The following is a 27,653-nucleotide window of genomic DNA, read 5'->3' as shown; positions in this document are numbered from 1 at the left end:
GTTAATTAATTAAGTAAATTCCTCTTTGCTGAAGGAACAACCCCCACACGTCTGTAGAATTTTTACACATGGTTCTGAGGAAGATTGCAGTGATACATCATCAGATTATCCATTATGTTCCCTGTAGTCAGTGGAAGGAGTGTTTTTCTGTTCTGTCTGGACTAAACCTGGTTTTGGGTTTCAGTTCTGACACTGTTTCAGGACTACTGTCCCCCAACGTTTACTGTCCTCACTTTCTGTTAGGGGCTTTTATAGGAGGATGTCTGGTTCCATTCACACGACACTGTCCACTGCTCTGACTGCAGAGTTCTCTGTAGATGCAGAACTCTGCTCTTCATCTCTGCTGTCCCAGAGGATTAAAGGAGTGTTCTATAACTTTTTTTGGACTTGTCTTTTAAAGGGGTGGTCGGAAATCTGTGTGAATGTGATTGGTGGAGTGTTTGTGATCGACAGGAGGCGCTGGGATTGCCCCGCCCCTGTGATAGACTGTCCTGTGAGTGATCTTCAGCTGTTCAGAGAGAGTCCCGACACACCGTTGGAGCAGATTCCGTATTTTAGGTGGAATTGTAAGTTCTGTGGAGAGTTAGAGGACCGCGAGCTGAAGGTCAGTTCTGTTTCTCTTTGAATCTTCCACAGATCCGCTTCTGTTTAAGTCTGATCCGCATTACAATTCGGATTGTCCGTTCCACCTTAAACACTGTACAAGGGTTATGGTGGCGTCTGAAGTCTTTCCTGCCACGTTCCGTTCCACCTTAAATAGCGCAGAAGATACTAATTTACGTGGGGTGTTTGTTTGAATGTAGTATTAGTGAAAGTGTAAATGTGTTGTTTGTAAGTTTAGTGTGAGTGTGTGGTGAGTGTAGAGGTTTGTGTGAGTGGTATGAGTATGGTGTAAGTTTAGTTTGTTTAGTGATTGAGTTTTGTAATTTTAGTTGCAGTGTGTAAGTTTACTGTGTGTGTGTGTGTCTGTGGTCAGTGTAGTGAGTGTGAAAATGCAGAGTGTTTAGTGTGTGTGTATGCTTGGTGTCCTAGTGTGAAGTTTGTGTGTTGTGACAGTCTCTCTCTCTCTCTCTCTCTCTCTGTGTTTAATGTAGATACTCCATGTCATGCTGTAGTCTGTACGCCCTGTGTTTTCTTTAACTCTAGTCTCCAGCAACTGTCTGTATTCACAGAGTAGGATTTCAGAGTTATCCAGATAACTCAAGCCTGGATTTGAGTACGGTCCATTGGGAGCCTCCCTTAGCCCGTCTCTGATTGGATTGGCCTGATTGGATAGCCCGTCTCCGATTGGATAAGCCTGACTCACTGGGAAATCCTGCTCTGTGGAGCAACTTCCAGGTCCAGGCAGGTGTTGGTTACAGTGCAGTTAAAACTGATATATGTAAATGAGCTCTGTTCTGATTGGCTGTTTTCTACTGTGTCTGTAATGAAGCTGTCTCTGACTCTGCTGACCCCTGAACAGGCAAATTAATGAAAATTAATCTTGTAACGTGTAATGGGACATGCATTTTACAATGTCCCCCCTCTCAGTCCCCCCTCAGGACCCCCACAGAACAGGTATGATGTGGGTGGTTTATAATTCTCAGTGGTGGTGGTGGTATGTTAGTGTGTGTTATGCTGGTACGAGTGGATCAGACACAGCAGTGCTACTGGAGTTTTTAAACCTTGCATCTACTAACTGTCCACTCTGTGAAACACTCCTACCTTTTTGGCCACCTTGTAGATGTAAAGTCTGTCACTGCAGTCACCCTCTAGTCCTTCATCAGTGACAGAGGATGTTGTTGGCTGGGCTGAGGGCTTTAAAATCTCCAGCAGGCACTGCTGTGTCTGATCCAGTTATAACAACACAACACACTAACACCCACCACCACATCAGTGTCACTGCAGTGCTGAGAAAGATACACCACTACATCATACCTGCTCAGTTTTAATGGTTTTAATGTTCTGGCTGGTTGGTGGAGGCAGTGTTTTTATAGTTTGTGTTTATTTTTTGTTGTTGTTTACAGTGAAGTTCACTCACTGTTTGTTTATTTGTCTCCACTGTGCTCACCTTTTCTTCTCATCGCTCTTTTGGTAAATCATTAATAATGGACGGAGTGGGGACATGCCACTGAAACTGCGACATGTGACTGAGGAACACCTGGATAAACACAGACGTCCTTTAGTTTCTCTATAATATTTCCACTTTAAATCAGTAAAAGTCAGGCATGTTTTCATCTCCCTACGTTTAAAGTGAAAATTCAGTAAAGAGGCCTTGGTGTGGACTAAACAGCAGGAGAAAACAGTGTGGTACGGACCCTTTAAAGCTTGTCTGAGTTGGGGGTGGGTGGGGAAGTTATGGAGAAACAGGCTGATTTTAATGGACGTTCAGCGGAGGACATGAGTGTCCAGTGGGAATGAGGGCCACTGTTCCAAGAAATACAACACTGTGTAGCTGTCTTAGACACAAGATAGTCCCATTAAGCATGGAGCTTTTACAAAATTATATAAAATTACAGTAAACCTAGAAACATAAACACAGTAAAAGTAGGATCTTTTTTCTAAAAGTAGTATCTGTGTTGTGAGCCAGTGAAGAACAAAGTGTGTTTCCAGATATTCTCCTGATTGTATGGATTTGTTTAATCTACTGCACACTTGATTTAACACAACGGGCAGTCATCTGGAGAGGGATTTGACACTACCTCTGGGTGTGTTCCTGCCTTGCATGAATGAATTAAAGTATTCATTAACCGCTAAAACTAGGGACTAGACAATAACCTCAAATAAAACTGGACTGTCACAAGGAGAGATAGAAGTGTGGAAATAATTAGAAGACAGAACCAGAGACTGATAGAGATCTGTTTTGTGGTTGTATTTTACCAGAGACTTCTTCAGTAACTGTTCACATCAAGTCTGAATCTGGAGCCCACCAACCCACACACTGTGAAACAAGAAGCAATTCAGTTTTCTGTGTGCGGTCTAAGTCAGGATAAAATGAGCCATTCTGATTCTGCTCCGCTTCGGACATCAAGTGCAGAGACTTTAGAATTGCCCTGAACCCTCTTCTGAGTCACAGCTTTGTTTATGTGAGAGCGCAAAGATAAGGTTAAACAGAGCAAAACAGAGACACTGAGTGTGGAGAAATAAGAGCAATAATTAAAAATGGAAAAAACAAGAACCAAGACTTACTGCTGCATCAAGATATTGGATCAATCTCCCTGCAACCTACATTGTGCACAATTTAGGTCATAAATAACAGTTTCTGACTCATGTAGTGCGAATTTTAAAAATGTTTATGTTCAGGAATTAACATAACATCTTGTTGTTAAACTCGTGCACTAATTTTAGTTTATAATCTAAATTTTAATTAATAAAATTAATTTAATTAATTAAATCGGTCGTAGGATTTTAATCACTCTTGCAACTTTAAAAATAATATTTCAACACAGTTCAGTGAAAATGTGTAATTAAGGTGCTGGAGAGCAGGATTTAAGGAGTGTGGTGAGCCCTGTGAAGGACTGGTGCCCCCTCCATGGTGTATTCCTGCCTTGCGCCCAATGATTCCAGGTAGGCTCTGGACCCCCGCGACCCTGAATTGGATAAGCGGTTACAGATAATGAATGAATGAATGAATGAGTGTGGTGAAATATCCGAGGGGGGTGGGGGAGGGGTCTCGAGACGCATATCAGAGACTTGAGGATGCAGGTGGATTGTGTCAATAAAGAAAACACCAGGGCGGGTCCACCTTAAAACAGCCTGAGTCATCTGTTTCTATCATAAACACCAGACATGGGCATGACACCTTCACATTACATCACCAGTGACATCATACTGCACTCACCACACAGACAAACTCACTTTAACCCTTCAGTGTCCACATCTCCAGTGTCACACATCATTGCTCCATAACCAAAGCGTATTTACCGGCTCCTTCTTCAACTCTTACAGTCCACCTTAAACTGTGCAGCACGGTCAGTCTGAAGCCTGGACAATCCGTACAACTTATGAATATGTTCACTGTATATTCACCAACTGAGAGAGAAAGAGGAAGAATAGGGACAAAGGAAGAGCACAAAGAGGGAGAGAAAAATGGAGAAAGAAAGAATAGAGAAAGTATAAGGAGTGAGTGAAGATATAGAAAGTGTCAAGAGAATGAAGAGGGAGAAATGGAGGAAAGAAAGTGTTTGTGTGAGAGAAATAGTGTGGGTGAGTGTGTGTGTGTTTCCTCTGTGTGGTATCAGTAGTTGTTTTCTGGCACTGAGTTCCTGAACAGTGTGGATGTTCCTTGGAGAAAGAACACTGGCGTTTTTGTGTGAATGAGAGTCTCTGAAGTCTCTGGTGTGTGGAACAGTGCAACTGTGTTTTGTGGAGTGATGGAGTTCCTCTGTTGTGTGGAATTCTGGAACTGTTTTCTCAGGAGCAATGGAGTTACTCTGGTGTGTGGAACAGTGGAATTGTGTTCTCTGGAGCAATGGAGTTCCTCTGGTGAGTGGAACAGTGGAATTGTGTTCTCTGGAGCAATGGAGTTCCTCTGGTGAGTGGAACAGTGCAATTGTGTTCTCTGGAGCGATGGAGTTCCTCTGGTGTGTGGAACAGTGGAATTGTGTTCTCTGGAGTGATGGAGTTCCTCTGGTGTGTGGAACAGTGGAATTGTGTTCTCTGGAGTGATGGAGTTCCTCTGGTGTGTGGAACAGTGGAATTGTGTTCTCTGGAGTGATGGAGTTCCTCTGGTGTGTGGAACAGTGGAATTGTGTTCTCTGGAGTAATGTAGTTCCTCTTGTGTGTGGAACAGTGGAACCATTCTCAGCTCCACTGTCTCCTCACTGTCCCCTCTCTCAGCGCCACTGTCTGCTCACTGTCCACTATCTGACCAGAAGCAGTGTTGGGGAGTAGTATTTAATGTGAGAATTGTTCTGAGTCCTGATCCCACAGATTTAAAGCCTGGTTAATGTCAGAGAGTTTACAGCCTGACCTTCTGACCCTGAGCTAAATCCACCAGTGGTCAGGGTCAGGGTTATTTCTGACTTTTACAGTTTTAAACTGTGTTTACGACTGAAACTGGCATTAAACATCTGCAGCTGATGTGTGTGGGGTTTAATGTGAGTTCAGTTTGTTTATTCTCCTCTGAGACATGCGCCACTCTTTCCCCTCACTCTGTGTTTTTTAAAGGGAACATCTAGGATTGTGGGGAAACGCAGCTCTAAGCTCTATGTCTTTTAAGGTGGAATGGTGTGTTTGAGTAAGAAACGATTGTATCTTATTGGTGTCTGATGTGTAACTTGTCTGTAAGTTTTTGTTCACTGTCTGAATTCCCACAGAAAACTGTTTGTAACTCGAGATGTTTAGTTTTGTAGTGTTTACTTTCATGTGGTTAAAAATATAAGTCAAACATTAGCCAGTGATACCCTCCTATGGAGTAGGAATAGAGCAACATCCTCATCTCGGTTCATGCTTTTCAGTCTTTGGAGTCTCTACATTGTCTAAAAACCTCCAGATGGCATTTTTTTTGCTGTGAGCAGAGACAGAGAAAGTATATAGGACTGATACACTTAGTTTTTTTTTTTTTTTTTTTTAAAAACCCATTTACAGACACTGGGGCTTCATAAACACATTAGACCGGTTTTCAGTGCAAACTGACTGGAGAACAGCAAATGGAGAATAAACATTCTCAGAGTTTTATACAAAGTGTTTTATGATTAAAATTGTGAACTTTAAAAATAATTAAAAGATGAGAGTTTAGTGTTTGTAAGACTTTAGCAGAGTAGGTTTATTCTGTAGCATTTAGTTTGTAGAATCTATTTTGGTTTAAGGCTTAGAAAGAACCAGAGGAAAGAGAGGAATAAGAAAGCAGTAAAAAGAACAGAGTGAAACAAAGTATGAACAGAGAATAAAAAGAGAATAAAGAAAGAGCTGAAAGAAAAGAGAGAAATAGAGAAGTGAATATGATCTCAGTGGGATTAAAACCTTGTATCTCCATGTGTTTGCAGGGCGGGAATAGTCACACCTGTCTTAACGTGTGTGTGTGCGCACGCAGAGTAATGTGATATCCAGTGTTGCTCTTGGATATGGACGACACCGTGGAGAGTCTGGACACTCGGGAGCTGGACATCGGAGACGAAGGTGAGGAGGTGGACTATGAACCTGGAGACGCCCATCGTGCAGGTGAGAGATGTTACTCTAGAGGAGTGTGTGTGTGTGTGTGTGTGTGTGTGTGTGTGTGGATGCTACACTGAGTGACCTGTTTGCGCTGCTCCCCTTGTGGACACAGTGTGTATAACAGTCTCTATAGAGTGATGTGAGTTAAAATGGGAAGCATGAAAGCAGCTGCATATGAGCCAAATTGCCCTGGTGTCACTGTTTAGATTTTAAAGTTGTGTTGTTTTCATATGCCCTGTTTAATCTCCAGGACTTTTATTCTGTTGTTTTATTTGAAACAGTTCTATAATGAAACATTACACACATTCCCCTCTCCTTCTGGAAAAGAAAATGTAATGAACTTTTAGGGACAACAACTGGATTTTAACAGCACTGTTGTACTTTTAAAGGTACATTACACTGTTTGTACCTTCAGTGACAGTACCGTTAATACTGAGAGTGTACATGTAGACCATTTATCTCACAATTATTGCCTCAGTAATGAGGGCAAGAGCTGAGCCTCTGACAGCACAATCACACACAGTGTTCAGAAGGAGAGGCATATGGAGCTCATTAATAAACCAATGTGAAGTCCTGCAGTGTATATTTTCATCTGTGAAAATCTGAACATTGTTGGTGAACCCTAACCCAGATTTAGTGCCTTTACAAAATATAACAAATTATTTTGAGTCTGTTCCACAGTTTTCCAACAATAAAAATTTGAATCAGACTTAGATCCTGTACTGCAGCAAACACATGGGAAACACACGGGGGACACACAGGGGACAACCGTGGCTCTAACTGGCCGTGTGAGTTAAGACTGTGACAATAAACCGGAAAAATACTACTGCCCGAATTAGAGAGTTTAATAATTTAATCTCTTTGGGCTTCACACACTCTTAAAAATAAAGGAACGATGCCACAGAACCACTCTTAGTTCGATAGAGAACCATGTTTGTTGAAGAGATGTGAGTATGAAGACGTAAAGGTACTTTACCTCTTTAAGTTTTGAGCAAAAATTATTCTTTATTGAGCGAAAAGAGGTGCTTCTGTGGCATTGCACCAAGAAACATTTGTAGCACCTTTATTTATATGTGTGTGTGTGTAAACCTGGCTTTGTGTGTGCAGTGGCTTAACCTGCCTTTCACAGGTTTGCGTGTGGATGTATGTGGGGTGGGTGTTAAACACTGGTTCCTAAGCCGGTTCGGTCAGTGACTAACACAGTGGCAAAAACTTCGACATGCTGCAACACATCTAGCACATGTTCACACACACTCTCTCATACTCTCACTCACTAACTGATGCACACACACACTCACTCACACTGGGTTTCCATCCAAACTTTCACAAATTAAGAAATATCCTCAGAATGAATGTGAAGTGAGTGGTGTTTCCATCAGTAAATAAGCTGTGTTGACTTTTTCTCAGTGCTGTGTGTGCGTACAGTAATCTACACATGGTCTATAATCAGACCCCAGGGGTCCACTGGTGTGAGAACAAAGGGGTCCTAAAGCGTGGAAAAGAGAGATGAAGAACTGGGAGGAGTCTGTTAAAAGCCTGTGGTCACAGCTCATGGGGGCACTGTGCTGCAGTGTTTGAATTGTGGATGAGATGAGTACAGGGATCGAGGCGTCTTCTGTCTCCTTTTACAGAGGGAAACAGGACCTTCGCTGATGTCTCCACACTCCCTAGTCCCCACATTGCTCACTACGTAGTGCCCTACTCTTAACTCTTCTTGAAGAATATTCTGCATGATTAAAGTGTTCTTTGCATCTTTAAAGGGTTCTATACGGCACCAAAAAGTGTTCCACTTTTGTTACAATGTCAAGCTTGTAACAATAGTGGAAGTGTTTTTGGTGCTGTATAGAACCAAAACAGTATCTGTGGGTGTCTGCGTGCATTCCAGGAGAGGAGTGTATCCCGTTCTCGGCGGTGTACAGCATAGTGGGCTTTAAGGAAGCGGGAGCCGAGGTGTTCCTTCGCTCCACAGCCATCACCGCTCACATCCTGGAGGTGGAGAGATTCATCAGAGCCAAGGACCGCTTCAACACCTCCAACCAGAGGAGTGTGTCCAGGGTACACACACACACACACTGTTCCATTTTATTTTATTTTATTCTGAAATGTGTTGGGTTTTGTCTGCATCCCCTCTCTGTCCATCTGTGTCCTGTGTTGTCCCTCTGTGACCCGCAATGTGCCTCTGTGTCTCCCATGTTCTGCAGACAATGCCAGTGGTGTTCCGGATCGAGATGAGACATGGGAATTTCTCATGGGTGGTGAAGAGGAAGGAGAAACACTTTATGGATTTACACAGAGAGCTACTTCGCTACAAAACCTTCCTCCGCATCCCGCTGCCCACCCGCAGGTCCCACCCCAGCCTCAGCGCGCACACACAACAGCTTTATTATCTCATTCTCACAGCTTCATTATCTCATTCCCACAGCTTTATTATCTCATTCCCACAGTTTCAGTATCTCATTCTCATACCTTCATCATCTCGTTCTCACTGATTCATTGTCTCATTCTCGCAGCTTCATAATCTCATTCACACACCAGACCTTCATTATCTTATTCATTATCTTCATAGCTGTGCTCAGTCCCAAACAACAACAACAACAGCAACAATAACAACACAATGAGTAAATACACTTAACGTCACCTCTGATGTTGTGGTTTCGAGACAATACCGGATACATTTCAGGGGGAGCTGTGGGACTGGAAAAACAACAGGGACCAAACAGAGAGTGGAGTCCAGTAGACTGCATAAGTCAGAAACTCTGAACTAAACCCGGGTTAATGGACGACAGCACTTTGTTTATTATTACTCCACTGAAGAGCCAATCACTCGATGAATGTTTTTTACTAGATTGTGGCAGGATATTGACTGACTGCACCTGTAGTGTTTTCCATTGCATGGGTCTGGCTCTAATCGACTCAACTCGACACGGATCGGTGACATTGCAAAACCTCGTCTCTAACAGGAATCGCTGGATTTCCAAAAACCACAACAATGGCAGTTAGGCGCTGTTTACTCATTATGTATTCGAGTGTTGCTTTTATGTTTTGGACTAAACACGGCGCTGCACCCCAGTTCTCATACATCAGTTTTACTTTTGGCACGTTCGACTTTCGCTGGAAATTTTTGTTGGCCACCAACCAAAGGAGCATATAAACCTCTTCAAAAAAACTCGAGGTAAAGTTACAAGCTGCCATTGTGAGTCAGATAAAAATAAATGTGAAAGCTGCTGTAATTTAAGAGATTATACAAGCAGCGAGTTTGTGCTGGATTTCAGTGAGCTCTGAATTTTGTGGTGACTCTGGCCAGTCAGCACTCTGCAGGGTTTTACACATCACCATTTAGTACCTACTCGGCACGGCTGGAACTGAAAACCTACCCGGCTCCATGGAGCAGGTACCAGATTTGGCCAGTGGAAAAGCAAAAGAGCTGTGATGAGTCGTATAGTTTTTATGCAGTGGAAAAGTGCCATAAATTATCTGATGATGAAGTAACCAGAGAAAGCTGGAGAGCGGGTTCTGGTTCTGGATGTTGTTGTTGTTGTGCTGTCGGGCCGCTCCTGTTTCTCTTTGTGTCTGTAGGATTCTCTCTCACACCCTTCCTTTTCATCTCTCTCTCTCTCTCTCTCTCTCTCTCTCTCTCTCTCTCTCTCTCTCTCTCTCTGTGTGTCTCAGGTGTTCTGCAGGAGTGTTGGGTGTACACCCCGGGGTGACAATATGATTTCCCTGCCTCCCACACCCCACACCCTGAGAAATACAGCCCAGCTCCCTTTGCCCCTCTGTAATAAAGCCACTTCTCACCCCCCCTCCCACACATAAACAACCTAGTTTGCCAGTGTTTTAAAAACCACAGATTTCACATTCTACCAGTAGTCATAGCACACCCTGTGCTTTTTGTAGTATATTACTCTGTCAGAGCAACTGTGTGGGTCACATGAATTTTACAGAGTGTTATACCACCCCCTACATCCTTTCACTCTGTCAGAATGACTGTGGAGATTGTATGAAAGTTATAGAGAACTTTTATATAAATTTTAATCTCTCTCTCTCTCTCCCCCCCCTCTCTCTCTGTCTGTGTGTCTCTCAGTCATACAGTGAGGAGAAGGAGTATAAAGCAGAGTGAGGTGAGGGAGATGCCGAGTTTGCCTCGAGGGGCAAGAGAGGAGCTTGCCCGGGAAGAGCAGGTGTCCAGTCGCAGGGTCAGTCGCCAGTGCACAGCCTAATTTAAAAATTAATACAAAATACAAGTCCTGATCTCTGGTGAATTGAGGTGGATTTATTCACAGGAAATGACATTAGTTTGTTTGATGTGTACAGAAACAGCTGGAGGATTATCTGAACAAGCTGCTGAAGATGGGGCTTTACCGGAAATACCATGCTACTGTGAGACTCTGTCCACTTTTACTGCAGAGAGGGGGTGTGTCCGAGAGGTGGCATGTCAAGAAGTGGGGGGGGGGGCATTTCAGAGAGAGAGATAATAATTACTATTTTGTGTATATATATTGTTTATATAATTATTAACATTTCTCTCTCTCTCTCTCTCTCTCTCTCTCTCAGATGGAGTTTATTGATGTCAGCCAGATGTCTTTCATCCACGATTTGGGGCCAAAGGGCTTGTAAGAATGATTTTATTCCTGCTGTTGTTCTTCAAAAGATAATTTTAACCCTTATAGTTGCAGTCTGTTGTATTCACTACATCAGTGTAGCTATGAATGTGTATTATTTCTACAGTGTCTCTATAAAGTGAAGAAGAGTAACTCTCATTAGGTGAAGAGTCGGGCCACAGTGCCGTCACTGAATGAACAGTTTATTCTCCACAAAGGCCATCGCCCACACTGGGGCAGACATGTTTAAAATAGGATTTAGTACGGAATATATAGTCCGGCCACTAGATGTCAGTGTAGAGACGGGTTCTTAAGAGAATAAGAGTCAGAGAAGAAAAACTACTCACTGCACCTTTAATGACATTCAGCCTCGAAAATAAACTATTTATTAATTATTATTTGTGTGTGTGCCTGTGCGTGTAAGGGAGCGAGAGACTGGCTTGGTCCACACTGATCCATTCATTTTTTAAATACAAAGGTTTTTGTATGTGGTTTTTCCTCCCATCCACACAAACACAGAGCTGTAGGTCACTGACTGAAAACTGATCTTTTCTGAAACGCTGACGAACAAAACTTTTTTTTTTTTTTTTTTTTTTTTTTTTTTTTTTTTTTTTTTTTGGTGAATATAATTTTAATATGATTTGATAAACGAAACTTAAATAACACATATGACAAAGTTAAATAGATGGTAGCCTCAACATATCTAAAATAAAACTGTTTTAGTAAATCAATTACATCTTACTACCTTTCTTGCCATGAATGTGGCCCTATGGGCAGATATGACGTTAATTACAAACTAACTAACTGACATGCTGATGTCACACAGCGTGTCTGTCTCTGTCTGAAACTCAAACAGCTATTACACTCTCTCTAGAATGAATTAAATCAGTCATAAACTATACTGTACACACACTAGATTTCAGATTCACAGATATGAATAAATACAAATTATATGTATTAGACATATATAATGCACTGTTAAGATATAGATTCAGTCATTTCAGGACTTGTGTAATGCACTGCATGGGTAATATGTAGTGATTTGGGATAAACCTCTTTCTCTCATGTTTCGTGGTGTATTGATGTCTCTATTTAAGAGGTATTATGGCACACAGAAAATTACATCAACAACATTAGTGTAAAAATGTAAACTTGTCAACACCCTGTGTTAATTTAGCACTACTAGTGCTGATTTAACACTGGTGAATTTGCTGTGCACCCAACTGGACTGGCATGATGCAGCCCTATCCTTATTCGTCTGAATGGGGAGATTTTCAAAAGAAGAGGGAGGAAAATTTTAGTTTTTAAAAATAAATGGATGTGTGTGTGAAGGGCCCTTAGTGTTGTTACCTGTGTGTGTTCAGGGAGGGGATGGTGCATAAAAGGTCAGGAGGTCACAGAATTCCTGGAATTAACTGCTGTGGACACAGTCGTGTATGTTATCGCTGGTCAAAGAGGTCAGTCAATGTTTATTTGTTGTTACAACTCTAAGTCTGTAATGCCTGATGTGTGAATCCACTGCTCAGTCCCATATCTTCACTTGCCCCTCCCCCTTACCCCTCCCTTCATGTCTCCTCGGGGTGGGGGTCTCAGTTCTTGTATGGATAGAGGGGTGAGGTGAAGTGTGAGGGTGACATAGCCTTGTGAATCTCTGGTGAGATGCTGCGCAGTGCCCAAAGAAACCCACATATGATAACCTGTGTATTACCTTAGTTTAATATAGTTTCAGTGGATTATATCCCTTTACTTCAGAACAAGCAGAAATCATAAGTATCAGGGGAAGTCCCTGGAGTTAGCTGTAAATTTAAAGTTCCACCTTAAATGGTGACACAATTACATTCTGGTACCTGATTCTACTGTGGCATTTAAGGTGGAACTGAAGGCTTGAACAGAAATCTGCAGAATAAGCAACTGAACTGAGCTCCATATCACTGAAGAGTGAGGTGAGGGGGATATAATTGTGGAACTCTTCTGAATGTGAATGAGGCCTTAAATGTAACTAAAATCCAGCAGCTCCTGTGATATCACTGCAGACTGGTGCAGAGCTGCTACAGAGCAGCGCTGGTCACCTAGGAATTAAGAGCTGCTCCTTTTTATTTGTGTTCTGATGATGTATCAGGATCTTGAAAGGTCATCCCATTTCATAGTGGGAAATGTTATCCACTACACCCAGTAACGCCGCTCCAAGGGCCAATCTGGTCTGATTTAAGGTAGCTGATGTTGATTCTGGTCTGATTTAAGGTGGCTGCTGTTGTCTCTGGTCTGATTTAATGTGGCTGGTTGTGATTCTGGTCTGATTTAAGGTGGCTGGTGGTGAAGGATTCATTCCTAATGTACCTGAAACCAGACACAGGAGCCATTTCCTTCGTTCTTCTGGTGGACAAAGAGTTCAGCATTAGAATGGACTCCAAACACACAGAGACGAAACATGGCGTGAGGATCGACAGTCTGTCCAGGTTTGTCCTTTCATGGGTTTCTCAGTTACTATAAGGTCCCCTCTGTTTATTCTTTATATAGTTTACAATTATTAGTGATTTAAGCATGGTGAATATATTAAAATAAATTTTTCAAAATTGATTTTCTATCAAATTTAATTATCCTCTATTTTCTAATATATTCTTCCTGGAAATTGCTTTTCTTGGAGATAAAAGGTTTTGTTTTGTTTCTTAGCTCAATTACATTGAGATATTAATTACTGTAAATATAAGAAAGAAGAAACACATTTATTGGATCAGGTGAAACTCTTGATTGGCCCTGGAGCTCCTTCAGAGGGAAGCAGTCAAATCAAATTTATTTGTATAGCGCTTTTTACAACTGATGTTGTCACAAAGCAGCTTAACAGAAATCCAGCAGTGAGCACTGTTTATTTAATTAATTAATTTATTAATTTATTTTAGCTGGAGTCTTTATTTGTTCATTGAACAAAACTATTAAAACACAAATCTAAACCTGAAAATAACTAATTCATTCATTCATTCATTATCTGTAACCGCTTATCCAATTCAGGGTCGCAGTGGGTCCAGAGCCTACCTGGAATCATTGGGCGCAAGGCGGGAATACACCCTGGAGGGGGCGCCAGTCCTTCACAGGGCAACACAGACACACACACACACACACACACACATTCACTGACACCTATTGAAACCGGAGCACCCGGAGGAAACCCACGCGGACACGGGGAGAACACACCAACTCCTCACAGACAGTCACCCGGAGCGGGAATCGAACCCGCTCCGGGTTCGATTCTACCTGCTGCGCCACCGTGCCGCCCAAAATAACTAATCTCTCTCTCAATTTCTGGTGGGGGATAATTTATTACTCACAAACAAAAACAGTATGGTGGCCCAGAGAGTCAAAACATAGCAGCATTTGGGGGAAAAAAACAAAAGATGAAAACAAAACATGTCATTATGTTTTGACTATTCCTTTGGAGTCATTAAGTATTGACAGCTGTAAGGTAGTTGTGGGTTTTTTGTTTATTAATTTTCAGCAGATATTCTGAGTTTAAAAAATTGAATTTTGATCAAATAATGATAATTTTACCTTTTTATTTTTGTGCAGGACTTTAGTTTTGAAGTGTAACAGTTACAGACATGCCCGTTGGTGGGGACAGGCCATCGAGGAGTTTGTCAGAAAACATGGAAAAGCCTTTCTCTGTACACACAGATTCAACTCTTTCGCCCAAGAGCAGGAAAACACACTCGCCAAATGGTACAGTCCATATACAGCTTTTACATTGTACAGCGCATATACTCCCTCTATATGGTAGAGTCCATATACACCAGGGTGTCCAAATTTTTTCAAAGGGTGTTGAACTGGATCATATCAAAATTCTTAAGGGCCAGTCTCTCTTTCCAAGAACATTATTAATAATTTTTTATAACAGTGTATTAAAAATATGACAAATACAAATTTACCATAAAATTAATGAATTTCATTTTAGAGCATTAACTTCTGCAGGACATCAAAAGAGTGTAAAATCCAACATTTTACAGCAAATACTCTCTTGAAATCACCGGTTCCCACTGTGAACTTTGTGTTTTTTTTTTTTGTTTTTTTTTTTTTTTGCTGCAGCCATCACCAGATAGCGTTCTTTGAATTACTTTTTTGGCACAGAGAAATGAATGGTGTTTAAGTTTACCTTAGTTCATTAACACAGTGGTGCAATATCCTATACATTAGTACACATTAATACATACATACACTGCTGCCACTGTCAGGTGAAAGAAGAAACTGCCAAGTGCCAGCAGGCCACTAATGTGAAGAGTAAAGTGAAGATGCGGGCCAATTAAAATCTTACAGCAGGCCGTATTTCTCCCGGTGGCCATATTTTGGACACCCTGATATACATCCTTTATAGTACAGTATAGTACAATATAAATATCCTTTATAGTATAATACATATACACCCTCTATATGGTACATTCCATAAACACCCGCAAAATCGTACAATCCAATTAACGTTCTCCAAATACATTACCTGTCCTCACCTGTCTCATGTCCAACCCCACTCAAATGTCTCACTTGTCCTTACCAAACTCATCTGTCTTAACCTGTCTCACCTGTCCTCACCGCTCTCTTCTCACCTGTCCTCACCTGTCTCACATCCACCCCAGATACACCTGTCTTTACCAATCTCATCTGACTTAACCTGTCTCACCTGTCCTTACCAATCTCATCTGACTTAACCTGTCTCACCTGTCCTTACCAATCTCATCTGACTTAACCTGTCTCACCTGTCCTCATCTGTCTCATCTCACCTGTCCTCGTCTGTCTCACGTTCACACCTGTCTCAAATGTCTTTCCTTACCAATCTCAGCTATCTCACCTGTCCTCAACTGTGTGCAGGTATGTGAATGGTAAGACCTACATGGAGGACGTAGCGAATGCTCTGGAAGCGGCTAAAGAGGAGATCTTCATCACGGACTGGTGGTAGGTTTTAACTGTTAGAGCATGGACTGGTTCTTTGCTGAGCCTGGGGACCCCATGCCCTGGTGTAAACAAATGCTGGCTGTCAATAGTCACCCAAATAGCCTTCATACATGCATCCTACAGTCATCTCTCAGGAGCTCCTGAAACAGTGGGGGAAGGATTAATTTCTGTCCCACCTCCTGGGGGAGGGAGTAATGACTTTCCCTTTTACTGGGGGAGGGACTAATTACCTTCCCTCCTCCTGGAGGAGGGACTAATGACTCGTCCTCCTCCTGGGGGAGGGTCTAATCAACAGGTCCTGTAGTAAATATATAAATATTTCTTCATAAAAAAAAAAAAAAAGCCTATTTGGGTGACTATTGACTTCTAGTGTTTGTTAGCATCATCTTCAGCTCCAGCTGTAGCTTAACAGAATTTGGACCCTGAGCTTGTCTCGGCTGAATGTCAGAGGACACTGAGGCTGAACTGTTCCTTTAACCTGTTTTCTTGTTGCTCAGAAACACAGCAGTGCCCACATATTACTCACTCGTCTTACCTGTCCTGACATGATCTCACCTGTCCTTATCAGATCAAACCTCACTCCACACACTGTGGACAGTTCTGTATAATCTGATAAGGACTGCTGTAAAATGCTATAGCAGGGTTTAAAGGTTGTGATCAATCAGCGTTTTCGGTGCTGGTTACCTGTTGACTCATCTGAGGCATGTGGGTTCACCTGTGGAGAACTGGGTTTAACAACATTATCTGACCACACGGATCCAAATTCTTCACAGAAAACTGGAAGTGAAAATGAAGGTATTAAAGGAAGGTGTGAAAGTGTAGAGGTAAATTTGGACCGAAACTGCAGAGTCTGGGGAAAATAGTCACAGGTGTGTTTCAGTAAATCTGAGTCACAGAGAAAATCACTTCAGGAGTTTCGGGCCGTTAGAATATTATTCCTCTTCCACAAACACAACTTTATCATTAACACCCTCACAAATTCCTCCCTGCAGAAGAACAATCCAGTTCTACACACAACAGTAAATAAAATATCACACAGAGTTACAGCAGTTAATATAGAGGAAACAAGTTCACACTCTTGTGTCAGAGAAAATAAATCCATGGAGAAGATTTGCATATTTCTAAATCAGAATGTAGAAGTGTGAAATAAGAATTATGCTCCTGAACACATTCTCACAAATACATAGTTTTTTAGTTTATTTGGATATTTCTAGCAAGTCGAAACAGTGCATTTAATGTGAAATGTGCATTTATATGCCATTGTACAATGTACAACAAAATGCGTCTTTTGCATTGAACCCTTCTGTGGCAGTGAACACACACACACACACTAATGCACTACGGGCTATGGACACACCCCCAGAGCCGCAAGCAGCCATCCCTGGCGCCCTGGGAGTAGTTGTGGGTTCAGTGCTCAAGGGCCCCTCAGCTGTGGATTGAGGGAGGAGGACAGTGCTGTTCCTTCACTCCCACCGCCCCAAATTTTCCTGCTGGTCATGGGAATCAAATCAACAACCTTTCAGTCCTCAGCCTTCTTCTCTAACTTTTAGGCCATGGCTGTTCCAAATAACTGAATCTGAAACTGAAACTGAATCTGCAGCTATGCATCTTAAATGCATGTGGTGCAGAAATGGTTTGTGAATCTGTAGAACCATGGGAGGGCCCTGTTCAGCCAACCCTTCTAACCAATCAGAGTCATTGGGCAAGTGTTGAATGCTATTGGCTGATTTCTTTTAGCTGTTCACTGGTTCTGTGACTGAGAATCTCGTATGAAAAACCTTCTTCAGAAAGCGACCCTGGAGGACTGTGTAGTTTCAGAAATGGGGAAAATTGAAAACTACTCTTTATCAGATCTCTGATGGAATACAGAAAATGGTATGCAATGTCATTATAAAAGTGATTACCAGGGGGTGACACTGGGGCTTTATAATGGGTTTAATAATACAACTGTGAATAGAAACTGATTGTTGTGGGTGGGTAGAGACCTGCTGCAGAACATCATACAGAAACAAGTTATTTCCAAAAATTCCCAATATATATATATAGAAAAAATGAGTAACTTTTATAAGGTTATATTTAAAAGATAACATCAGATGAGTTTGCTGATAATTCATTATTGTGTGTGTGTGTGTGTGTGTGTGTGTGTGTGTGTGTGTGTGTGTGTGTGTGTGTGTGTGTGTGTGTGTGTGTAGGCTAAGTCCAGAGATATTCCTGAAAAGGCCGGTGGTTGAGGGAAATCGATGGAGACTCGACTGTATCCTCAAACGCAAAGCAGTGAGTGATTCTCAATTCACTCAGTTATTACAGAACTGATTCATTAGTTCACTCAGTTATAACAGAGCAGATTAATCAGTTCACTCAGTTTTTAAAGTCAATTCGTCAGTTCATTTACTAATAATAAAGAATCGATTTATCAGTTCATTTACTGTTATTTAAGAATTGATTAATCAATTAATTCCCATTTATTACAAAACTGATTCATCAGTTAATCCATTTATTATAGAGTCAAATCATCTGTTCAGTTACAGTTCATTTAATTATGAAAATATCATCTAAGCACATCTGATTGTGTGTGTGTGTGTGTTTTCAGCAACAAGGTGTGCGTATCTTTGTGATGTTGTATAAGGAGGTGGAGCTGGCGCTGGGCATTAACAGTGAATACAGCAAGAGAACGTTACTCCACCTCCACCCCAACATTAAGGTAAATGGTACGGTCTCTGGCCACTTTATCAGAAATATGATGATGAGTGATGGAGTGTCCACAAGTGTTAAGTGTCCATGTGTCTGTCCTCTACAGGTGATGAGACACCCGGACCACGTCTCCTCCTCCGTCTACCTCTGGGCTCATCACGAGAAGATGGTGGTGATCGATCAGTCTGTGGCATTTATCGGGGGGATCGATCTGGCATATGGCCGCTGGGACGATCGAGAACACCGGCTCACAGATGTGGGCAGCGTGACCCGCTCCACACAGAACTGTGACCAGGTCCAGAACCTTTCTGTCATATTCATAATCTCTTCTGCAGAATGTGTGGATGCTGAGAGACAAGGTCCCAATATTGTCATTTTTTTCTCTAAATTTTACACTTCATTTTCAGATGTTTCTTTCTTTAATTTCAAAGCTGTCATCACTGCATTTTCCTGAAACACTTTGTAGATATTACTATTAATTTTATGTCAGTAACGTCAGAATATTTTTGACTGCAAACCTGACGATCCCAGGCAGCCCACCAGGAACTGTGTTCTCTGGAGCAATGGAGCTCTTCTGGGATTAATTGGAGCTGTGTGTGTGATTCAGAACTAATCACTAACACCAGCCAATCACATAGCAATACCTTAGACCTTTGACACCCTAGCAACCAGCTAGCAACACCTTAGCAATATGCTATCTGTCATCAGGAATACAGAAACAACTTCTTGCCATCACTCTAGTAACAGTGTAGCAACACTCTAGCAACCGTCTGTCATACCATAGCAATCACACAGCAACTGTCTAGGATACCCTAGCAACCACCTTGAAAATCAAAGTAACATTCATGTTCACTATAGCAACAAGCATTGAGCCACTATAGCAACAATATAGCAACACCCAAGTGACTACCAATCATACTTTAGCAAGCAAAACCCCACCAGCACCCTACCAAATTTTTTTACCATAGTAAATAAGCCATAAATAGCCATAATTATTACCATAGTAATAATGTCTTTTGAAGCAGCATACAACACAAAAAAATACCTAGCAACTATTTTGGCTACCATAGCAACAACCCTCTTACACCTTAGAGACCACCTGGAACTTGTTCTGTGTGACAGTGTCCTCTGTGTGTTCTTTGTCCTGTTCTGGTTGTATACTTTTTTGTGTGTGTGTGTGTTCTTTCTGCAGCCTGATGGTGCTGTGGTGTCGGTGAATAAAGGCAGGAATAAAGGTTCTGTGGAGTTGTGTGATTTGCCAAAGCTTAAGGGTCTGGGACGAACCCGAAAGACTCGGTTCAGTTTGTATCGACACCTTCACAAACACGGGCTTCACCACTCGGACAGCATCAGCAGCTTTGACAGCTCTGACCGTGAGTACAGGTTTTATTACACCTTTGTAACACAACCACACCTTTTAACGATGATTTCCAATAATAGTACCCCCTTTATTACACCTAGCAAAACCCAGAGATACCATAGCATTCATTCATTCACTGTCTGTAACCCTTATCCAGTTCAGGGTTGCAGTAGGTCCAGACCCTACCCGGAATCACTGGGTGCAAGGTGGGAGCACACCCTGGAGGAGGCACCAGTCCTTCACAGTGCAACACATCCTGACATATTCACTCACATAATCACACCTGCTGTGGAGATTTTTGAGTCGCAAATCCACCTACCAACATGTGTTTTTGGACCATGCGAAGAAACTGGAGTGTATTATCTTTGTGTGTGTGTGCAGGTGCTAGTTCTCTGCGTAGTTTACAGACGGGTGTGGGGGAGCTGGTGGGAGACACTCGGTTCTGGCATGGTAAAGATTACTGTAACTTTGTCTTCAAAGACTGGATTCAGCTGGAGAAACCCTTCGATGGTAAGAGAGGTTTTAAATAAAATAATGAAAAGACAATTGCTGTAATAATAATAATAATTATTTTATAACTGTAATAACAGTTAACGTCTCTCTCTCTTTCTCTCTGTAGATTTTATAGACCGATACACAACTCCCAGAATGCCATGGCATGACATTGCCGCAGTGGTTCATGGGAAAGCGGCCAGAGACGCAGCCAGGCACTTCATACAGCGCTGGAACTTCACCAAGGTTATACACACACACATGCCCACACACTCTGGAATGGAATCCAATCATCATGAATATTGCATAAATTCTAGTGTAAATCTTCCCTGGAGAAAAGACTGTTCCTGCGGCAACGAAAGGAACACACTCAGGAGAGATGCTGGGAAAATTGTCCACGTACATCTGGCCATGTTTGTCTGTCTTTTTCAGAAAAACGTTTATAATGTTTATAAAAACTCTCCCCATGTTTATTTCAGTTTTATTTCCAGAACCCTCCCTCCACCTCATCTCCAGTACCTCTCTCTCTGTCTCTCACTTCTGTCTGTCTGTCTGTCTGTCTGTCTGTCTGTCTGTCTGTCTCTGTCTGTCTCTCTCTCTCTCTCTCTCTCTCTCTCTCTCTCAGATAATGAAGCCGAAATACAGATCTCTGTCGTTCCCGTATTTATTGCCCAAATCTCACAGCACCGCAAATGAACTCTTGTACCAGGTGCCAGACTGTGTCCAGACCACTGCACAGGTTCGACTAATTATACACACACACACACACACACACAATGTCCTTAATTGTTTATTTTCTCTGTGGTAAGTGAGGTGTTTGCAGTGTGGTTATGTTTTGGAGCTGATTTATGGGCTTTTCCGATTGCAATCTCTGGCACTGGTCATTGTGGCTCAGTGTTACTGTGATTTTCCAGTTGGCTGCTTTGGTATCTCAGGTAGTTGATAGGGTGTTACTAGATGGTCGCTATGGTATCTTTGATAGTTGCTAGGGTGCTACTAGGTTGCTGTAATGGTATTTTAGGTAGTTGGGCATTGCTAGATGGTTGCTATGATATCTATGTTAGTTGGTTGGGTTTAAACAGGTGGTTCCTATGGTATCTCTGGTAGTTGCTAGGGTGTTGCTATAGGTGGTTGCTGTGGTATCACTGGTAGTTGGTTAGGCATTGCTAGGTGGTTGCTATGGTAGTTGTTAGGGTGTTGCTAGGTGCTTGCTATGGTATATCTGGCAGTTGTTGGTGTGTTGCTAGGTGGTTGCTATTGTATATAAACACAGACCCTATACTGCCAAAAGTATTCACTCACCCATCCAAGCCACTGACTTAAGGTTCTCCTCTCACTTCCATGGTCACAGGTGAATAAACCAAGCACCTAGATGTGCAGACTGCTTCTACATACATTTGTGAAAGTATGGGTCGCTCTCAGGAGCTCAGTTCCAGTGTGGTACCGTCATAAGCACAGAGTCAGCGGATGCTGAGGGGCATAGTGCACAGAGGTCACTGACTTTCTGCAGAAACATTTGCTACAGACCTCCAAATTTCATGTGGCCTTCAGATTAGCTCAAGAACAGTGTAGAGAGCTTCATGGAAGCGCCACGGCCAAGCAGCTGCAACCAAGCCTTCCATCACCTAGCCCAATGCAAAGTGTCGGATGCAGTAGTGTAAAGCACTGGACTCTAGAGCAGTGGAGACTTGTTCTCTGTAGTGACGAATCATGCTTCTCCATCTGGTGATCCGCTGGATGAGTCTGAGTTTGGTGGTCGAAGGTACTTGTTTGACTGCATTGTGCCGAGTGTACAGTTTGGTGGAGGGTGGATGATGGTGTGGGGTTGTTTTTCAGGAGTTGGGCTCAGCACCTTATGGCTTTTTTTCACTGCATGGAACCTACTTGACTTGATCTTTTGCCTTTCAACTGGCCAAATCTGGTCCTGGAACTGTTTTTTTTTTATTATTTATTTATTTTTTTTTGGTCCCTGCTCTCTTATGGTTCCAGCCGAGCTGAGTAGGTACTAAATATGATGTGTAAACCCTGCAGAGCACTGTCAATCACCATGAAATGCAGAGGTTATGGAGATTATGGACAATTTCATGTCCACAATCCAACAATTTGGGAACAGGTTAAGGACGGCCCCTACCTGTTCCAACATGACTGTGCACCATTGCACAAATAAAGATCCTTTAAAGACATGGATGAATGAGTTTGGTGTGGAAGAACTTTACATGGTGTGTGTTATTGTGATGGGTACAGTGTTGATAACTCTTCTACCTGTCCTGTACCTTTGCAGGTGTTAAGGTCAGCAGCTGATTGGTCAGCAGGTATAAAGTACAATGAAGACTCCATCCATAACGCCTACATCCAGGTCATCGCCAAGAGCAAACACTTCATCTACATTGAGGTAACTCCTCTTAGCTCTTAGCATAGCACTAAATTTTCAGTAACTCCAGTTAGCATGGAAAGGAAATATTCTGTTATATATATATATATATGTTAAATATAAGTGTTTACTGATTAAAATCATGAACACTCTCAGTTACATGTGTTAGTTAGTGTTTGCTTGATAGGTTTGTTTTCCTCAGAACCAGTTCTTCATCAGCTGCGCCGACAACAAGCAGGTTTTCAACAAAGTGGGAGACGTCATCATTGAGAGGATCATCCGCGCTCACAAGTGACTTATTTACATTTCTGTATTTTTCATAAACATCACTCAGAAAAGTGGAGTGGAGTTAAGTGGAGGTGAGTTAAAGAACAAAATTAGAGAGAGAGAGAGAAAACCTCTAATCTCCAGTGAGTTCACAGGGGGCTGACAATGTCCATAAATCTGTGGGCACCCTTCTGTACCGAGTAAGTTCAGTTGCTTTAAGACAGAGAGGGTATTGCCTCTTCTCTCTGGAGCGATGGAGTTCCTCTGGTGTGTGGAACTGTGTTCTCTGGAGCGATGGTGTTCCTTTGGTGTGTTGAACAGTGGAACTGTGTTTTCTGGAGTGATGGAGTTACTCTGGTATGTCGAACTGTGTTGTCTGGAGTGATGGAGTTCCTCCTGATGATGATGAGTCTGAACTCCATCAGATCCTCATAGCTATGTTCCAGTGTATGGGTGTAGAGTCAGGTGTTCTGGAGCGACAAGGTCCATACTTTGGAAGAGCTGGTGTTCACATACTTTTGGAGATGTAGTATATATAGTGTGTGTGTGTGTATGTGTGTGTGTCTCAGGGAGAATAAAAAGTTCAGAGTGTATGTGGTGATTCCTCTGCTGCCGGGATTTGAGGGAGACATCTCCACCGGAGGAGGAAGTGCTCTACAGGCGGTGATGCACTTTAACTACAGGTACACACACATGTTTGTATGATATCCCAGGTGGTGGCTATGACTAGGTTTCATGGTTGCCAGGGTGTTGCTAGGTGGTTCTATGGTCCTTGTATATAACATGGCTACTAAGGCTTTGCCAGGTGGTTGCTGTTGTAATCCAGGTGGGGGTTACAGCTTTGCCACATGGTTGGGGATAGAAATATGAATAGTGATAGCGTTTTATCTGATTTGTTTATCTGAGTTAAATTACAAAGTAGTGTTATTGTTTTGATTATTACCTAGCAGTTTCTTTGTGTGTGTGTGTGTGTGTGTGTGTGTGTGTGTGTGTGTGTGTGTGTGTGTGTGTGTGTGTGTGTGTGTGTGTGTGTGTGTGTGTGTGTCTGTGTGTCTGTGATGTTTTCAGGACAATTAACAGAGGAGACAAATCCATCATCTCTCAGCTAAGGAAAGAGAGTAAAGCCTACAGTCTCTTTATTCTGTTCATGTATTTTTTATTTCTTGTGCCTGTGCATGCGTTTATTTGTGAATTTCAGTCTTTTTCCTTTCTTTCTCACCCCCCACTCACCTCTCTCAGTGGACGATCAGTGGATGAATTATATCTCGTTCTGTGGACTTCGGACTCATGCAGAGTTGGAAGGCCGTTTGGTGACAGAGCTGATTTACGTTCACAGTAAACTTCTCATCGCTGACGACAACACCGTCATCATCGGTCAGTGATGGAGAGACAGTGTGGACACATCCCAAAGATGTAGTAAACAGTTTTCATGAAAGTGAATATTTATTATGCTTAGTGTAACACACATGAGAACCAGCAACTAACAAAGTTTATTCTCCGTAGAGCGTGTCTCCCAAATGGGGGCCATAATAGAAATGGGTTTATTTCTATTATTTCAGAAATCCCGGTCAACCCCTGGCCACTAGGTGTCAGTGTAATGACAGGTAAATGAAGATGAGTCAGCGGAGTATACTTTTTCGTATTATGAGTTTTGTGACCAGCTCATGTTGGAAAACCTGCTGAAAAAATCCCCCTGCTGGAAAACCTAAATAGCTGCACCACCCTTAGTTTAAACTCATCTTAGTTTAAAATCATCAACAAAAATAACATCCTGTGTCAGGTTTATCTGGATAACTTTAGCCAGAACTCAAGGCTGTTGAACTGAATAAGAGCAGTATAAGTTGGACAGTGTTCAGAGTTTAAGTTATTTGGCTAACTGAGAAATCCTGAAACACGCCTCAAAGACTTTATTAATGTAAATTACACACAATGACAATGATACAGAAAACAAACAACATAAAGAGATCATGCTGGGCTATTGTGTTGCAGGTGGTTGCTTTGGTCCCACAACATCACATGTGATTGCTAGTTATTTTAAGTGATGCCAAATTTTGTTACTGAACTACATTTCTTCTCTTATCTAAAGAATTTTTTGCTTTTGGCCACATTGTGTAAATTCAGTTTGGAAGTTTATCTCCCAGTTCTGACAGATTACAATCCACACAGCACTGTTACAGCTCATCCACATCACCAGCATCTCTCCTGCTCCCTCAGGCTCTGCCAACATTAATGACCGTAGTCTGCTGGGGAAGAGGGACAGTGAGGTGGCCGTGGTCATCCAGGACCAGCTTATGGTTCCCTCAGTGATGGATGGGAAGGAATATTCAGCGGGGAAATTCGCCCTGCAGCTTCGGCTTGAGTGCTTCAGGTACGTCACCACAGTACGCACAGTACTACAAATACCCCCATCGCACTCCGGAAACTACCCCATCACAACCGGGATATTACCCCCACCGCACACAGGATATTACCCCCACCGCACATAGGATATTACCCCCACCACACCAGTACCACACCCTGGTGGGTGAGCTAGGGGAGTCTGATTGTCATTGTTCTGTGTTTCAGGATGGTTCTCGGGGCGTTTACGGACCCCTGTGTGGACGTGCAAGACCCTATCAGTGACCGGTTCTATAAAGAGGTCTGGATGACTACTGCAGCGCGTAATGCCACCATCTACGAGAAGGTGTGTGTGCGTGCGTGTGTGTGCGTGCGTGTGTGTGCGTGCGTGTGTGTGCGTGTTTGTTTGTGTGTAATCTATGTTTGTGTGTGTTAGGTATTCAGGTGTCTCCCCTCCAGTCTGGTGCGGAATATTCCGGAGCTGCTGAGTTTCCAGACTAAACCGGGTTTGGAGAAGTTGGACCGGGGCCTGGCGCAGGAGAACCTCCAGAAGATCCGAGGGTTCCTGGTTCAGTTCCCTCTGGACTTCCTCAGTGAGCAGAAACTTCTGCCGTCTGTCGGAACCAAGGAGGCCATCGTCCCCACCGAGATCTGGACTTAATCCCCCACTTAAACCCAACTTCAGCCTGCTTCCCTCTGATGAATCCGAGGTGGCTATCGTTTCCTGAGATCTGCAGCTAAACTTTAATCCAGATTTACTTCTGGATTAATTCTGATTTACAGCTGGGTTAATCCTGACATCCATCTGGGTTAATCCTGATTTACTCCTGGGTTAATCCTGTTTCACACCTGGGTTAATCCTGATTTACTCCTGGTTTAATCCTGATTTACACCTGGGTAAATCCTGACGTCAATTTGTGTTATTCCAGAATTACATTTGGGAAAAACTTGATTCACACCAGAGTCAACCTTTACTGTCATCTAGGCTAATCCTGACATACCACTGAGTTAATCCCGATTTACACCTGGGTTAATCCTGCTTTATACTTGGTTAATCCTGATTTACACGTGGTTTAATACTGAAATCTGTCTGGGTTAATACTGAACTACATTTGGGATAAACTTAATTCACACCATAGTTAACCCTGACATTCATTCAGGTTAATTCTGACATACAACTGAGTTAATCCTAATTTACACCTGGGTTAATTCTGCTTTACACTTGGTTAATCCTGATTTTACTTCTGGGTTATTCAAGATATACTCCTGGAGTAAACCTGTTGCCCTCACCCCTGCAGATCTGGACCTGCTCTAAATCTTCAGAGTCCATCGTCCTGGGACTAAACCTCATCTAAACCCAACAAAGCTGTGAGGATCTGAACATAGCTGTGAGGAGCTGTTGGAGTTCAGCCTCCGAATCATCAGTGAGGTTCGGGGTCTCATCCCAGAGGAGCAGTGTTTATAAAATACACCCCGGGCCATGACTGTAATAGGAACAGATGTTTGTGAACAGAAACTAAGCGTGTGTTTACCAGTGGGGAAAATCCAGGCCGTGGCGCCCCCTCGTGGTCAGAGAAGAAAGTGGAGACCCTGAGAGACTGGAGCTGAGAAACTGAGGAGAATGAAGCGAGACATTGACTGTGAGGTGCCTTTTATAAAAAATATAAAAATGTATTTGTTTTTATCTGTTATTAAACCATGTCTGTGTTTATCAGTCTGCACTGACAAACTCGCAGGTATCTGACCCCTTCAGGTTTAATCAGATTATTCCCATTGTTTCTACATCAGATTCTGTCCTTTTTAACACCTGGTAATGACTTCTAAATTTAATAATCACAATAATATTATTATCTTTATACTAACACTAATAAACTTAATAATTTATACATGTGAAATATGTGAAATATACATGTTTAATATTTAATTTTAAATCTAGATTTTTTCAATTGTTTTGTACAGTTTTGCTAATATCACAGAGCATTAATTTCAATATATCAGTATATTTCAGAAAGGTGTAGAGATTCATTTAAAAAAAAAATCACACAAAAGGAACCCAGAGCCGCTTGGACCGTCCTATTCATTCAGTTTTTTTTATTTTTAAACCCATTTAATGGACTTAAGAAATGAAATGTTACTCAGAAATGAAATTACTTTTTTACAAAATTTTCTCTTTAAAATAAAGATTTCTGAAACAGACATTTAACATGAAATAACAGCACAAACAAATTATTTTTTTTTAGTTAATTTATTTAAACAATATTTTGAGCTGCGTTTTTTCTCTACACATTTCTTTGGTTTTTATTTGTGCTCTTTTCCTCCATATATTTCTTGTGGTTTCCTTTTTTATACTTTTACCTTTTTTATTCTTTTTTCCATTTTCTGTTTAGTATGTAATTCTTTTTCATTTTTCCATAATCACTGTTTCTCTAAGTGCTGTAATTTAAATGTGATTTATGCAGAGTTTGGTTTT

The 27,653-nt window shown here is 42.0% G+C and overlaps 1 protein-coding gene across 7 annotated transcripts; it reads left to right on the top strand.

Annotated features, from left to right (window-relative positions):
• The first annotated feature begins 483 nt into the window (after positions 1-483).
• On the top strand, positions 484-27,653 carry pld1a (phospholipase D1a). 7 transcript variants are annotated; one of them, XM_066662410.1, is made up of 27 exons: positions 484-604; positions 5,967-6,141; positions 8,021-8,190; positions 8,337-8,479; positions 10,217-10,328; positions 10,447-10,512; positions 10,687-10,745; positions 12,098-12,190; positions 13,037-13,189; positions 14,295-14,444; positions 15,582-15,665; positions 17,858-17,939; positions 18,256-18,366; positions 18,463-18,651; positions 19,549-19,729; positions 20,098-20,226; positions 20,336-20,454; positions 20,834-20,947; positions 22,490-22,600; positions 22,782-22,870; positions 23,416-23,529; positions 23,915-23,964; positions 24,086-24,220; positions 25,061-25,214; positions 25,412-25,529; positions 25,620-25,893; positions 26,482-27,653. In XM_066662410.1, exons 2-26 carry the CDS (start codon positions 6,045-6,047, stop codon positions 25,842-25,844), a joined length of 3,048 nt encoding a protein of 1,015 aa, XP_066518507.1. In that variant the 5' UTR covers positions 484-604; positions 5,967-6,044; the 3' UTR covers positions 25,845-25,893; positions 26,482-27,653. The 7 variants fall into 7 exon arrangements, 6 of the variants coding, with proteins under 6 accessions (XP_066518507.1, XP_066518508.1, XP_066518506.1 ...); XM_066662411.1 differs by having other exon boundaries at positions 26,442-27,653; XM_066662409.1 differs by having other exon boundaries at positions 25,620-27,653.

This window comes from Hoplias malabaricus, chromosome 1 (genome assembly GCF_029633855.1).
Source record: "Hoplias malabaricus isolate fHopMal1 chromosome 1, fHopMal1.hap1, whole genome shotgun sequence".
NCBI classification, from domain to species: Eukaryota; Metazoa; Chordata; class Actinopteri; order Characiformes; family Erythrinidae; genus Hoplias; species Hoplias malabaricus.
This window is presented reverse-complemented; position numbering and strand designations above follow the sequence as displayed.

What these genes read in the sequence shown, in the direction of transcription:
- pld1a (XM_066662410.1), top strand. Translation starts at nt 6,045, where the DNA reads ATGGACGACACCGTGGAGAGTCTGGACACTCGGGAGCTGGACATCGGA. An exon ending in AGCGCTGGAACTTCACCAAG is followed by an intron (nt 20,455 to 20,833) that starts GTTATACACACA and finishes TCTCTCTCTCAG; the next exon opens with ATAATGAAGCCGAAATACAG. An exon ending in GTGTCCAGACCACTGCACAG is followed by an intron (nt 20,948 to 22,489) that starts GTTCGACTAATT and finishes GTACCTTTGCAG; the next exon opens with GTGTTAAGGTCAGCAGCTGA.